This window comes from Oncorhynchus keta, unplaced genomic scaffold, assembly GCF_023373465.1.
Source record: "Oncorhynchus keta strain PuntledgeMale-10-30-2019 unplaced genomic scaffold, Oket_V2 Un_contig_3619_pilon_pilon, whole genome shotgun sequence".
Classification (NCBI taxonomy): Eukaryota; Metazoa; Chordata; class Actinopteri; order Salmoniformes; family Salmonidae; genus Oncorhynchus; species Oncorhynchus keta.
The window spans coordinates 111,407-125,103 of NW_026287337.1; the positions used below are offsets into that span (position 1 = coordinate 111,407).

Consider the following 13,697-nt stretch of genomic DNA (forward strand, 5'->3'; position numbering starts at 1 on the left):
AGAAATAATAATTTAGTAGTAAAAAATGATCCCAAACTGATCATCACAACATCTCTATCTGATACATGTTGTGTCTACCAACACCTTAATTGGGGAGGCCAGGCTGTGGGAATGGTTGGAATGGTATCAAATACATCAAACACATGGTTTCCATGGTTTCCAGGGGTTTGATGCCGTTCCAGCCATTATTATGAACTGTCCTCCTCTCAGCAGCCTCCATTGAGATCATATCTATTTCAATGAATAACAATGCAACTGTCTACACTTCACTTCCATGGCTTTGTGAAGTCCAGGAAACTGATGCTGGATGCTGGTTGGGCCAAGTGTGATTGTTCTGGGTGTCTAACATACCTCAACAGTTTGAATAAAATAGGAATCAATTGAATGCCCGTGGTCAAGTAGTTGTTGCTACATTGAGAAGGTTTTGAGGGAAGGCTGTTCTACTATACATAAAAGTGTAGGTTAACATCAAGGATAAACCGATATCACAATATGCCTTGCTCATATCTATATCAAACAAAATCAATATCATATCTAATTATCTATATTGGTTCTCACCACAAATTGTTTCATTGTGAGTTCAACCTTAAGGGCAAATCCAAGTTAATATCTTTTCAATAGAAGCTAACAAAACACAGCACAACTGACAAGGTGCCAACTGGGCACAAAATGGTTGAATCAACGGTGTTTCAACATAATTTATCAACGTATTGTGACGTGGAATGTATGTGTAGAATACTGTACATTAGATTTGCAAAAGCTGTTGTTTTGAGGTTCAACCACAGGATTATGGCATCATGTTAACCCATTTTCAACACAGTGAAACCTTGTATAAATAGATTGAATATATGTTGAATTTGTACCTTTGAAACAACTTTAGATCTTCAACTTTATATCCACTATCAGAAAAGACAATAGGCTGGCCAGCACCTCCTAGTGGAGAGTTGATTAATCTACAGCTATTCTTTTGGTCTGTCATCCACGGTGGACAAATTTTAATGAGTAGGTGAGATGATATCATCTTACCTGAGGCAAAGCAAAACACGTGATTGGCTGTTCAAATACAGCTCAACAGACAGTAATATTGATTGATTTAATTAGTGATTTTTCGGACTTTGTTGATTACATCTGCCAATAACTCACCCCCAGACTGTTTTTCTGGTCACTCAATGACATTCAAGATTGGTGCCTCAAACTCCCTCCCCCTCCCTCGACTTGATAACACCTGTTCAACTCCCGAATGCGGGACTTGGTGGTTCACTATGAGCAGATGAATATACAGGAAGTAGACACTTCTCGATTCTACCAGTGAAATGAAAATGTGCTAGTTCTATGTGCTAGTTCTATGTGCTAGTTCTATGTGCTAGTTCTAGCTTGTGGTTAGGATAATTTTGATGTTTATTACAAAAAACGTAATGTTGTTCATATACTAATGACTATATGCCACGATAGAGCCAGGGTGAAATTCCCCTTTAAACTGTAGTTGTTACATTTCTTCAATGCAGGATTCCACATGCAGGAGTTAGTCTGTAGCGGGGTGTGTCTGGTTTTGGGGAGGGAAATATGGCGAGGCGGAAGTGCTGTTAGATTCTGATGGCTTGCGGTTGAGTAAAGTTGGTAAGAATGAATGGAAAACGGTGACAATGAAAAATGGAACAAAAATACAACAAGTTGTAAACAAACATCGTGTTTTTTTGAGTGCGATTCATCAACAATTATGTATTGTTGGGAGATCATTTGAGGTCAGGAAGATGGTAAAGGAGGCATTAGGAAAGGTAGAGTCAGTCAGAGTGACCAGTAGTGGTTTTGATTTCATGTGTCTCAGAAGAGCAGAAGGAGAGAGCATTGTTTTTTGGAGCAGGGTACCGATTAAAGGGTGTTATATCTGGAGTTTCGCTGGAAGAGTGGGGAGTGTCTGCCTATGTTGTGAAAATATTCAGTCAATAATATTTCTCACATTCACATTTCTCGCCTGTGAGTTCCAATATACTTTTATTACAGAGTAATATCAGCCTTGCTTGTTCATGAAAACAACTAGGATAAAGTAATCCTTCTCACCCCCCTTAAAAGATTTAGATGCACTATTGTAAAGTGGCTGTTCCACTGGATGTCATAAGGTGAATGCACCAATTTGTAAGTCGCTCTGGATAAGAGCGTCTGCTAAATGACTTAAGTGTAAAATGTTAAAAAAACTAACTTTCCAGCCTTGGCCCACACTCTTTATACAGGTTTCATCTTTACGTCACACACATAGAAACTCCTCTTTATGTTAATGATTATCCCCTCTGGCATTGAGCCACCATTATCTTTTTGCCTTGCACTAATTTTAGTTTGGTTTCATATTAGGACATGGAAACATTAGAGCCATACAATGATTAAAAAATAAACAGTCATGGTCAGTCCCCAGACAGGTGCATGTCTAATGGGGTATAATGACCCAGACACACATATATATATATAGTGCACTCATCCAGCTGACGACTACAAAATGTGTAATGGACACATATGTACTGGAAGATTTCCAATACCTACTGATGTGATGCTGGGATATGTGTGATACGCAGTGAGAGCTATTGTGAATAAACCACTGCAGTTATGACATTGATAAAATAATGGCCATGTATCAAGTATGTGCCGACGGAATATTTTAGGTATTTATTAGGATCCCCATTAAACGCTGCAAAAGTATCAGAATTGTTCACTTCTCTCATTGACTTGTCAAACCCAGGCTTGGTCTGCTTCACAAGCGTTATCTGAAGTCTCGCGTTGTTACGTCTCTGGGTTGAGAAACTGGTTGTGGGGGAACAGGAAGTTCCGCGCAGGCGCGCATCATTCTTCAGAATAAAGGACACGGCAGAATTGTGCAGTCGAGACAACTTCTGTGTCCGTTTCAAATATATTACTACTGGTATGTAATAGTACGTTATAATATCGAAAAAACATGTCATAATATGCTAGGTAACAAATACGTCAAGGTATTATCAGGTTTGATGAAGGTTTTATGTGGTATTTTTGTGTCAAACCGCGTGAGTGAACGTGATCACTTTATTTTTACAAGTCACATAGTTATAGACTTTGGGTTAGTCTGAGTGGGTGTTTATAATTTTCTCAAGGTAATTTCATAAAGGGTCAAACTATTTGAGATTTCTGGGTTCGTTTTACATGTCGTTTTTGGTTTTGTGTAAAATTCACGAGATGGTAAAATGGCGGTTCCCCCTCGGTCTGCATTAACGCACTTCAGTGCAGGCAGTGAGGGTGCAAGAGAGACAATTTTACGGTTGCGCTACTGTTTTGGAGCTAAATGTAATGATGATCAGTTTTCTACATGTGTACTAATATTCAGAGACGTTCAGTTGTATCTGTCTATCTATAAATGTTACTATGGTGTGAACGGAAATACTTTTGGTTTTTGACTGGAATAATACAATGAAGACGGTTATTCAGGAAAATGGTACATAGTGCTGCCTACAACATATCTTGTACAAAATGTTTTTTGAGGCATTTATGTGAATTCAGGAAATCTACTATAGAATAATTGCATTTCAGTTGTGTAGCCTAATTTCAAGTGTATACTTTGTCTAGTGTGAATTAATTAATGTTTTGTCAATGCCTAGCTGATCTATTGAAATTAGATCAGTTCTTGTCTTGGACAGCAGTTCACCAGAGCTGAGTAACGGCACCTCAAATTTCTACTGTTTGAGCTCATGTTCCTCTTATAGAATATTAGCTCAACAGTATTGTGTAGCTCCTACACCTAAATATAAATCATATTTTTAGATAATAAAGAAAGTCTTGCAGTTCTGGGACTAACTTTTGTGTCCGTTTCTTTTTATTACTACAGACCGACTCAGATTAAGTCTGAGGCCGGTAACATCAACAGTGACGACAAACCCAGCCTTCCTCTCTCCTTCCACACTGAGTCCAAACCTACAGTCACTGGGTCCTGATTGTGACAGTGGAGCCCAGTTTGCACTGCAGGATCCAGAGATGGCATCAGTGAAGCTGGAAGACTGCAGTCAAACACTGGAGCTGAATGTCAACATTAAAGATGAAGAAGAGGAGGAGAAGATTGGGAAATCTGTTTCTCGTGGTAAGCACAGGTTCGACAAAAACAACACAGAGTTACACATGGGATAAACAAACGTACTTCAATAACACAATAGAACAGTCTATATGCTGTGTGTGCAAATGTAGTAAGATTAGGGAGGTAAGGCAATAAATAGGCTGTAGTGGCGAAATAATTACAACTTAGCATTAACACTGGAGTGATAGATGTGCAAGTAGAGATACTGGGGTGCAAAATAGGAAAAATAAATAAAAATATGGTGATGGGGTAGTTGGGTGGGCTATTTACAGATGGGCTGTGTACAGGTGCAGTGATCGGTAAGCTGCTCTGACAGCTGATGCTTAAAGTTAGTGAGGGAGGTATGTCTCCAGCCTCAGTGATTTTTGCAATTCGTTCCAGTCATTGGCAGCAGAGACCTGGAAGGACAGGCGGCCTAATGAGGAGTTGGCTTTGGGGATGACCAGTGAAATATGCCTGCTGGACCGTGTGCTATGGGTGGGTGTTGCTATGGTGACCAGTGAGCAGAGATAAGGTGGGGCTTTACCTAGCAAAGACTTATAGATGACCTGAAGCCAGTGGGTTTGGGGACCAATATGAAGCGAGGACCAGCCAACGAGAGCATACAGGTCGCAGTGGTGGGTAGTATATGGGGCTTTGGTGACAAAACAGATGACACTGTGATAGACTACATCCAATTTGCTGAGTAGAGCGTTGGAGGCTATTTTGTAAATGACATTGCCGAAGTCAAGGATGGGTAGGATAGTCAGTTTTACGGGGGTATGTTATTCAGCATGAGTGAAGTAGGCTTTGTTGCGAAATAGGAAGCCGATTCTAGATTTACTTTTGGTTTGGAGATGCTTAATGTGAGTTTACAGTCTAACCAGGCACCTAGGTATTTGTAGTTGTCCACATATTCTAAGTCAGAACCGTCCAGAGTAGTGATTCTGGACGGGCGGGCAGGTGTGGGCAGTGATCTGTTGAAGAGCATACATTTAGTTTTACTTGCATTTAAGAGCAGTTGGAGGCCACGGAAGGAGAGTTGTGTTGCATTGAAGCTCGCCTGGAGGTTAGTTAACACAGTGTCCAAAGAAGGGGAAGAAATTTACAGAATGGTGTCTATGTAGAGGTGGATCAGAGAATCACCAGCAGCAAAAGCGACATCACTGATATATACAGAGAAAAGAGTCGGCCCGAGAATTGAACCCTGTGGCACCCCCATAGAGCCTGCCAGAGGCCCGGACAACAGGCCCTCCGATTTGACACACTAAACTCTATTGGAGAAGTAGTTGGTGAACCAGGCAAGGCAGTCATTTGAGAAACCAAGGCTGTTGAGTCTGCCGATAAGAATGCGGTGATTGACAGAGTCGAAAGCCTTGGCCAGGTAGATGAAGACGGCTGCACAGTACTGTCTTTTATCGATGGCAGTTATGATATTGTTTAGGACCCTGAGCGTGGCTGAGGTGCACCCATGACAAACTCGGAAACCAGATTGTGGAGAAGGTACGGTGGGATTCTAAATGGTCGGTGATCTGTTTGTTAACTTGGCTTTCGAAGACTTTAGAAAGGCAGGGCAGGATTTCATGATGAACTGTTTCAATGAGAAGGTAGATGTTATTTCATGCTACTTACACTTGCATGGTTTGACACCAGTTTTTACAGCAGGATCCAGAGATGGCATCAGTGCTGCACCTAAATATAAACCATATTTTTAGAGAATAAAGAAAGTGCCAGAACTGTCAAGACAATAACTATTGAAAAAACAGTACAGGCACCTATTTCAGTCCAAGTCAAGCACTGAATTAGATAATTGAACAATAAGAAAAATATTTCATAGAGAGTAAAGAAAGTGCCGGAACTGTCAAGACAACTTTGTGTCTGTTTGTCATTGTTACTACAGGACGACTAGAATTATGTCTGAGGCCGGTAACATCAACAGTGAGGACAAACCCAGTCTGCCTCTCTCCTTCCACACTGAGTTCAAACCTACAGTCACTGGGTCCTGATTATGACAGTGGAGCCCAGTTTTCACTGCAGGATCCAGAGATGGCATCAGTGAAGCTGGAAGACTGCAGTCAAACACTGGAGCTGAATGTCAACATTAAAGATGAAGAAGAGGAGGAGAAGATTGGGACATCTGTTAGTCATGGTAAGAGCAGGTTCTATCTAACTAAGTTTGTTGTTCATTCCAGCTTCGCACGGTGTATGAAAAGTTGCAGTAGAACTGTTTCATGATGAACTGTTTCAGTGAGAAGGTAGATGTTATTTCATGCTACTGAGACTTGCATGATTTGACACCAGTATTGCCAGCATTGGTTTTATTCACTGGGCGATCTGGAGTGATCAGAGAGTAGACTGAAGAAGTGTAGTAAAACTGACAGTGTTTTTAAATTCTATGAAATGATTCTGTGTAGTTTCTAACCCTTTTGTGATAGTGAGTGGAGGATGATATGGCTCATCATTTTCATGACTTGTGAGATTGTTTTAGATTAGTTTTATTCCCCTTTTGTATTGCGCAGCCTACTGATATGAATTACGTACAGGTAGCCTAGTGGTTGGAGAGATGGGCCAGTAATCGAAAGGTTGCTGGATCGAATCCCTGAGCTAACATGGTAAAAATAAACTCGGCAAAATAAGAAACATCCTCTTACAGTCAACTGCATTTATTTTCAGCAAACTTAACGTGTAAATATTTGTATGTAAAATAACAAGATTCAACAACAGACAAACTGAACAAGTTCCACAGACATGTGACTAACAGAAATAGAATAATGTGTCCCTGAACAAAGGGGGGAGGATCAAAATCAAAAGTAACAGTCGGTATCTGGTGTGGCCACCAGCTGCATTAAGTACTGCAGTGCATCTCCTCATGGACTGCACCAGTTTTGCCAGTTCTTGCTGTGAGATGTTACCCCACTCTTCCGCCAAGGCACCTGCAAGATCCCGGACATTTCCTGGGGGAATGGTCCTATCCCTCACCCTCCGATCCTACAGGTCCCAGACCTGCTCAATGGGATTGAGATCCGGGCTCTTCGCTGGCCATGGCAAAACACTGACATTCCTGTCTAGCAGGTGTGATGTTCGGATGTATCGATCCTGTTCAGGTGTTGTGGTCTATTCCAAAGGCCAAAATCAACATCCTCGCAAATTCTATGTAAAGGAGATGTGTGCCGGAGGAGGCAGCGGCAGCTACCAATTTCTCCAGTGCTTAATGTGTAAATTGGGAGGTGCTGGAACCAAAACTGAGCCCGAGAGGGTGACCTGCGGGTCTCCGAGGTACCAGAACACATTAAATACAGAAGTTACAGAAGTTACACACATGAAGTACATTTATTGTAGCCTGGAGTCCTGGAAAAATGTGTCCTTTTATAAACAGATTTCATGCAGTTCTACATCATTTTAGATGACTGGGGACTTTTGAAGAACATTTTTTAATACCTCACAAATGACCAAAATGACAGACTACTTTGACACTGACAAACTGAGAATCTGAGGTCAATATAAACGATCTTGTCTCTAATCCATCAATAGTCTAGGCCAGGTGTGAGGAGAAACACATTGTACAATATGAGGGGGTCCTAAACAAGCTTTCCAGTTTCACTGACTCACCCAATGATGTGCAGCTCACTCACCAGACAAAAGCTTATCTCTTGCTTTCATTTGTAAAACTGTGCTGTTGGCTCAATAGGCCTATTTGGAAGTTGATAACTTGGAAACACACAAACAGACTTGTATTTTATTTTCAGCAGGATCCATTTGCTTTACAACCTGTGTTTTCCAGTGATTGGATTAGAAATATTGCTAAAGGCCTGTTTTGGCTGCATGCTGTTAACTAACAGATTTGCCACATGTTCCTGACTGTAGAAATGCCTTGTGATTTGGCTACACACAATCCACAACTAGGGCTATTTTATTTAAATTAGCTATTGATCCTCTGTAGCTAAATAGTCCTGGTGTTGTATTGGGAATTATTTAGTTTCTTTCTGAACAGACTGCAGAGTCCTGCAGCACCTCAACACACTTCCCACAGCTATTATTCTATCAGGAAATACATGAAGAAGTGCAATGCTGGAGAGATGAGTTTCCGGCTCACGTCTATAACAACACAGAGAGGGAGTGAGATCATAGAAAGTGAATCTCATTTTAGTTCTGTGAGAGATACAGGTGTGCTTCTCTCTCACCACCGTAATGGCCACACCTTGGCCTAAATAGGCTACAATGTTGCACAAACCATAAACCTGGTTCGGCCCAACATCAATACATTCTTAGAACATCAGGCATGTTTTTTTATGGGGCATGATAATTACAGAGGAATCCAAATGTAATTACTCTTGATTGCTTTTATGCAGATTTTTGCGTGATGAAATACTTTTTCATGTCAAGAGGGAGGCTACCTGATCCTGGCAAATGGGTTCTGGAACGAAAGACTGCAAAACTGAGAGGTGCTGGAAGATCTGGCTCAAATTAAGTGCCGCCCTTCTCGTATAATGAGGTAGGGCCATCACAAGGATCCCTGAATGCAACGATGGTTGCACCAAACCAAGACCGACCACAGCCAGTTGTGTCCAATGGGAACAGATGAGTCATAGGGGGCAGAGCCAAGCACGAGCTAGTACTGAATGTGGGAAATCTACTATAGATTCAGTTACGTTGCGTAGCCTAATTTATAGCGTGTACTTTGTCTAATGTGAGTTAATTCATGTTTTGTTGTCAATGCTTAGCTACCAGATCTATTGAACTGAGATCAGTCCTCAGCTCACCGGAGCTGAGTATCGGCACCTATTTCAGTCCAAGTCAAGCACTGAATTAGATAATTTAACAAAAATAAATATATTTTTATGTATATTTTTTGAAAATAAAGCAAGTGCCAGAACTGTCAAGACTCACTTTTTTTGTTTTTTTTGTCTGTTTCTCATTGTTACTACAGGACGACTAGAATTAAGTCTGAGGCCGGTAACATCAATAGTGAGGACAAACCCAGCCTGCCTCTCTCCTTCCACACTGAGTCCAAACCTACAGTCACTGGGTCCTGATTGTGACAGTGGAGCCCAGTTTGCACTGCAGGATCCAGAGATGGCATCAGTGAAGCTGGAAGACTGCAGTCAAACACTGGAGCTGAATGTCAACATTAAAGATGAAGAAGAGGAGGAGAAGATTGGGACATCTGTTTCTCATGGTAAGAGCAGGTTCTATCTAACTAAGTTTGTTGTTGGTTCCAACTTTCCACTGTGTATGAAAAGTTGCTGTAGAACTGTTTCATTGAGAAGGTAGATGTTATTTCATGCTACTGAGACTTGCATGGTTTGACACTATTATTTCCAGCATTTGTTTTATTCACTTGGCTGTCTGGAGTGATCAGAGTGTAGACTAAAGAAGTGAAGTAGACAAACTGGCAGTGTTTTAAAGTTCTATGAAATTAGTCTGTGTAGTTACTAACCTTTGTGATAGTAAGATGGATGGTGAGTTACTAACCCCTTAGTTTGACAAGCTTTTATCTCTTATCCCACTTTTAGAATAGTTTTATTCCCCTGTATTGTACAGCCTACTGATATGAATACATATGTCACCCGGTACAGACAGAAGAGGACTGGCCACCCATTTGGGCCTGGTTCCTCTCTACATTTCTTCCAAGGTTCCTGCTTTCTAGGGAGTTTTTCCTGGCCACTGTGCTTCTACATCTGCATTGCTTGCTCTTTGTGGATTTTGGGCTGGGTTTCTGTGAAGCACTTTCTGACAACTGCTGATGTAAAAAGGTTTCATAATATATACTTTTGATTGACATGTATGTCACACCAACTGACTGGTTGTTCTGATGTTGTTCACACAGGAGACCATGTTGAGACATTCTCTACATCTAGAGAGCAACAGCAGGAAGATCACAGAGCTAAGAGGTCTCACCACTGCCCACATTGTGAGGAGATTTTCCCATTTCTATCAAAGCTAAAAACACACCTACAAATACACACTGGAGAGAATCCCTATTCCTGTACTGACTGTGGGAAGAGATTCACAACACCAGGAGCTTTGGCAGTTCATCAGAGAGTGCACACTGGAGTGAAGCCTTATTCCTGCTCTGACTGTGGAAAGAGTTTCTCTCTACTGGGCAACTTAAAAACACATGAACGTATACATACAGGAGAGAAGCCTTACTCCTGCTCTGACTGTGGACAGAGTTTCTCTCGACTGGGCCACTTAAAAACACATGAACGTAGACATATTGGTGTGAAGCCTTACTCCTGCTCTGACTGTGTAAAATGCTTCACAACATCAGCTGAGCTAAAAGATCATCAGAGAACCCACACAGGAGAGAAGCCTTTCTTCTGCTCTGATTGTGGAACTAGTTTCTCTCAACTTTCCCACTTAAAAACACATGAACGTATACATACAGGATTGAAGCCGTACTCTTGCTCTGACTGTGGAAAGAGTTTCTCTCAAATGGGCCACTTAAAAAGACATGAACGTAGACATATTGGAGTAAAGCCTTACTCCTGCTCTGACTGTGTAAAATGCTTCACAACATCAGCTGAGCTAAAAGATCATCAGAGAACACACACAGGAGAGAAGCCTTACGTCTGCTCTGACTGTGGAATTAGTTTCTCTCAACTTTCCCACTTAAAAACACATGAACGTCTACATACAGGATTGAAGCTTTACTCCTGCTCTGACTGTGGAAAGAGTTTCTATCAAATGGGCAACTTAAAAAGACATGAACGTATACATACAGGAGAGAAGCCTTACTCCTGCTCTGACTGTGGAAAGAGTTTCTCTCTACCAGGCACCTTAAAAACACATGAACGTATACATACAGGAGAGAAGCCTTACTCCTGCTCTGACTGTGTAAAATTCTTCACAACATCAGCTGAGCTAAAAGTTCATCAGAGAACACACACAGGAGAGAAGCCTTACTCCTGCTCTGACTGTGGAAAGAGTTTCTCTCGACTGAGCCACTTAAAAAGACATGAACGTAGACATATTGGAGTAAAGCCTTACTGCTGCTCTGACTGTGTAAAATGCTTCACAACATCAGCTGAGCTAAAAGTTCATCAGAGAACACACACAGGAGAGAAGCCATACTCCTGCTCTGACTGTGGAAAGAGTTTCTCTCAACTGGGCCACTTAAAAACACATGAACGCGTACACACAGGAGAGAAGCCTTACTCCTGCTCAGACTATGGAAAGAGGTTCTCTCAACTGGGCATCTTAAAAGACACCAAGGTAAACAAAGGAGAGAAGCCTTGTCACTGATCTGACTGTAAAGAGAACACACAAAGAACTGAACCTTACATTTTCCTTGGAAAGAGGTTTTTAAGCGAACTAGATGGCACAATTGTGTTTTTTTATATTACTATATTACTTATAGCCAGGGGCCAATCACCATTTACAAACAAAGCATTTGTGTTTAGTGAGTCCGCCAGATAGCCAGGGCCAGGGAGGACCAAAGGGATGTTTCTGTTTAGTGAGTCCGCCAGATCAGAGGCAGTAGGGAGGACCAGGGATGTTCTCTTTTAGTGAGTCCGCCAGATCAGAGGCAGTAGGGAGGACCAGGGATGTTATCTTGATAAGTGCATGAATTGGACCATTTTCTGTCATGCTAATCAGAAAAAAAATTAAGGAATACTTTTGGGTGTCAGGGGAAATGTTTGGAGTAAAAAGTACATTATTTACTTTAGGAATTTGTGAAATAAAAGTAAAAGTTGCACAAAATATTAATAGTAAAGTATAGATACCCCCCCAAAAGTAGTTTACACCCCTTCATGCCTCCATGCTGTGTGTCAGCACTGCAGGCTGGTGGTGTGATGGTTGGGGTGTGTTTTCAGGACACACATTGGGCCTCTTGATAAAAGCTGAGAAATGTTTGAATGCCACAGGATATCTAAACATCATTGTCAATCAGGTGCCTCCCTTCATGGCAGCAGTTTATCCATCTGCAAGTTGTTTTCTTCAACAGGATTATGCCACAAGGCTTGTCCAGGAATGGTTCCAATAACATTACACTGAATTCACTGTAATTGTGCATCTGTGGGAGGAAATGGAACGAACTATTCAGAGTTGATACACTCCCAGCCAACTTGACACAATTGTAGGAAGCATTAGCGTCAAAATGGATCAGCTTCCTGTGAACCGCACACAACACCTTGGACAGTCCATGTCCTGACGATTTGAGGATGTTCTGAGGATAAAGGGGGTGTAACTCTATTAGGAAGGTGTTCCTAATGTTTTGTACACACTGTGTATATCAGATAAAGATGGTCTGATTGATCAGTTTTCAGCTTTAGTTTGGGTGGATTATTTTATATTGCTAAACAACTTTGTTTAATGATAAACAATCTATGAATCGACTACTTGTGTTTATGAAATTGTATCTTAATACTAGATTCATTATTGTAGTCATTGATGATGAATGTATTTGAATATCTGTATTGAAGTTGATTGATCTGCTGGCAGGTAGCCTAGCGGTTAAGAGTGTTGGGCCAGTAACTGAAAGGTTGCTGGTTTGAATCCCAAGCCGACTAGGTGAAAAATCTGGCATTGTGCCCTTGAGCAAGTCAATTAACTCTTATTTGTCCTGTAAGTCGCTCTGGATACAAACATCTGCTAAATGACAAGAATGTAATGAAAAATAATGTTTGTACATGAATTCATGCTGGGCAGCCACTTTTTTTCTCATGTATTTAATTAAATGAAATAAACTGAAGTGACATACTGTATAAACACAACATGACCACTTTGTTTACCCTGGTCAGAGGGACAGGACCATAGTAAACTAGACTATGTAGCTGTTGTTGTTAGTAGCCTACAGTTTCCATGCAATACAGCATGTCAGATCACTAATGATTAGGTGTATAGCTGCTACATTTATGCAAGAGGTTTTGCTTGTGTCTGTCGGGAGAGATGTGTTATCAGCTTGATAAATAACTAATGGAGGGAAGTGGAGAGGCATCTTGAGCTTTGTGCCCGGCCTGCCTGACATGGTCAAGAGACGCAGAGAACCTGCAGCAGCACCCCAATGTGACGAACAGCCCTTACAAAAATGTAAGATTGTAGTACATTGAAAAAAATACAGCAACAATATGTTTTCCCATTGTACTAGACCTAGGAATATGAAATGTTTATTTATAGCACAGGCTTAGAGAAAATGCACCTCTAACTAAATGTAACTCCAAAGGAACTGTAATTTAAGGGATAGTTCAATCAAATTACAAATGTCCACCTTGGTTTCTTCACCCTGTATACAATCCCAATAATGTGCATGTCAACAGTGAAGTTCTGAAGATGGAGGACTTTCAGTACAGCAGTGTTCCCCAATCCTGGTCCCAAAGGGTGTACATGTGTGTTTTTGCCCTCGCACTCACATACCTTATTCAGTTCAAAGGCTTGAGTTGATTAGTTGAATCCAGTGTGTGAGTGTTCGGGCAAAAACAAAACAGCTCACCTCTATGGATCCCCTGGATCAGGATGGGAAAACACTGCAGTACACAGCAAAAGGTGTGATGATTCAAAATATTATATCTATTTTACAGTTTGAAGTCCTGTATGTAAAATGACTTGGTTTGTATTCAGGGGATGAGGTACGTGCGCACGATTTGTGGTGTTTACTCAGGAGATGAGTCTCTGATTTTGGCAGCGCCATTCT

General features: G+C 41.2%; 1 protein-coding gene across 2 annotated transcripts in view; it reads left to right on the plus strand.

Annotated features, from left to right (window-relative positions):
* LOC118370513 (uncharacterized) overlaps positions 1–13,697 on the plus strand; it is a 29,921-nt gene that overhangs the window by 12,193 nt on the left and 4,031 nt on the right. The window contains exons 4-6 of one of the 2 annotated variants that reach the window (XM_052508442.1): positions 3,842–4,090; positions 5,964–6,212; positions 8,413–8,976. In XM_052508442.1, coding sequence (XP_052364402.1) covers positions 3,842–4,090; positions 5,964–6,212; positions 8,413–8,531 — 617 coding nt within the window. In that variant the 3' untranslated portion in view covers positions 8,532–8,976. The other variant, XM_052508441.1, reaches the window with a different exon arrangement.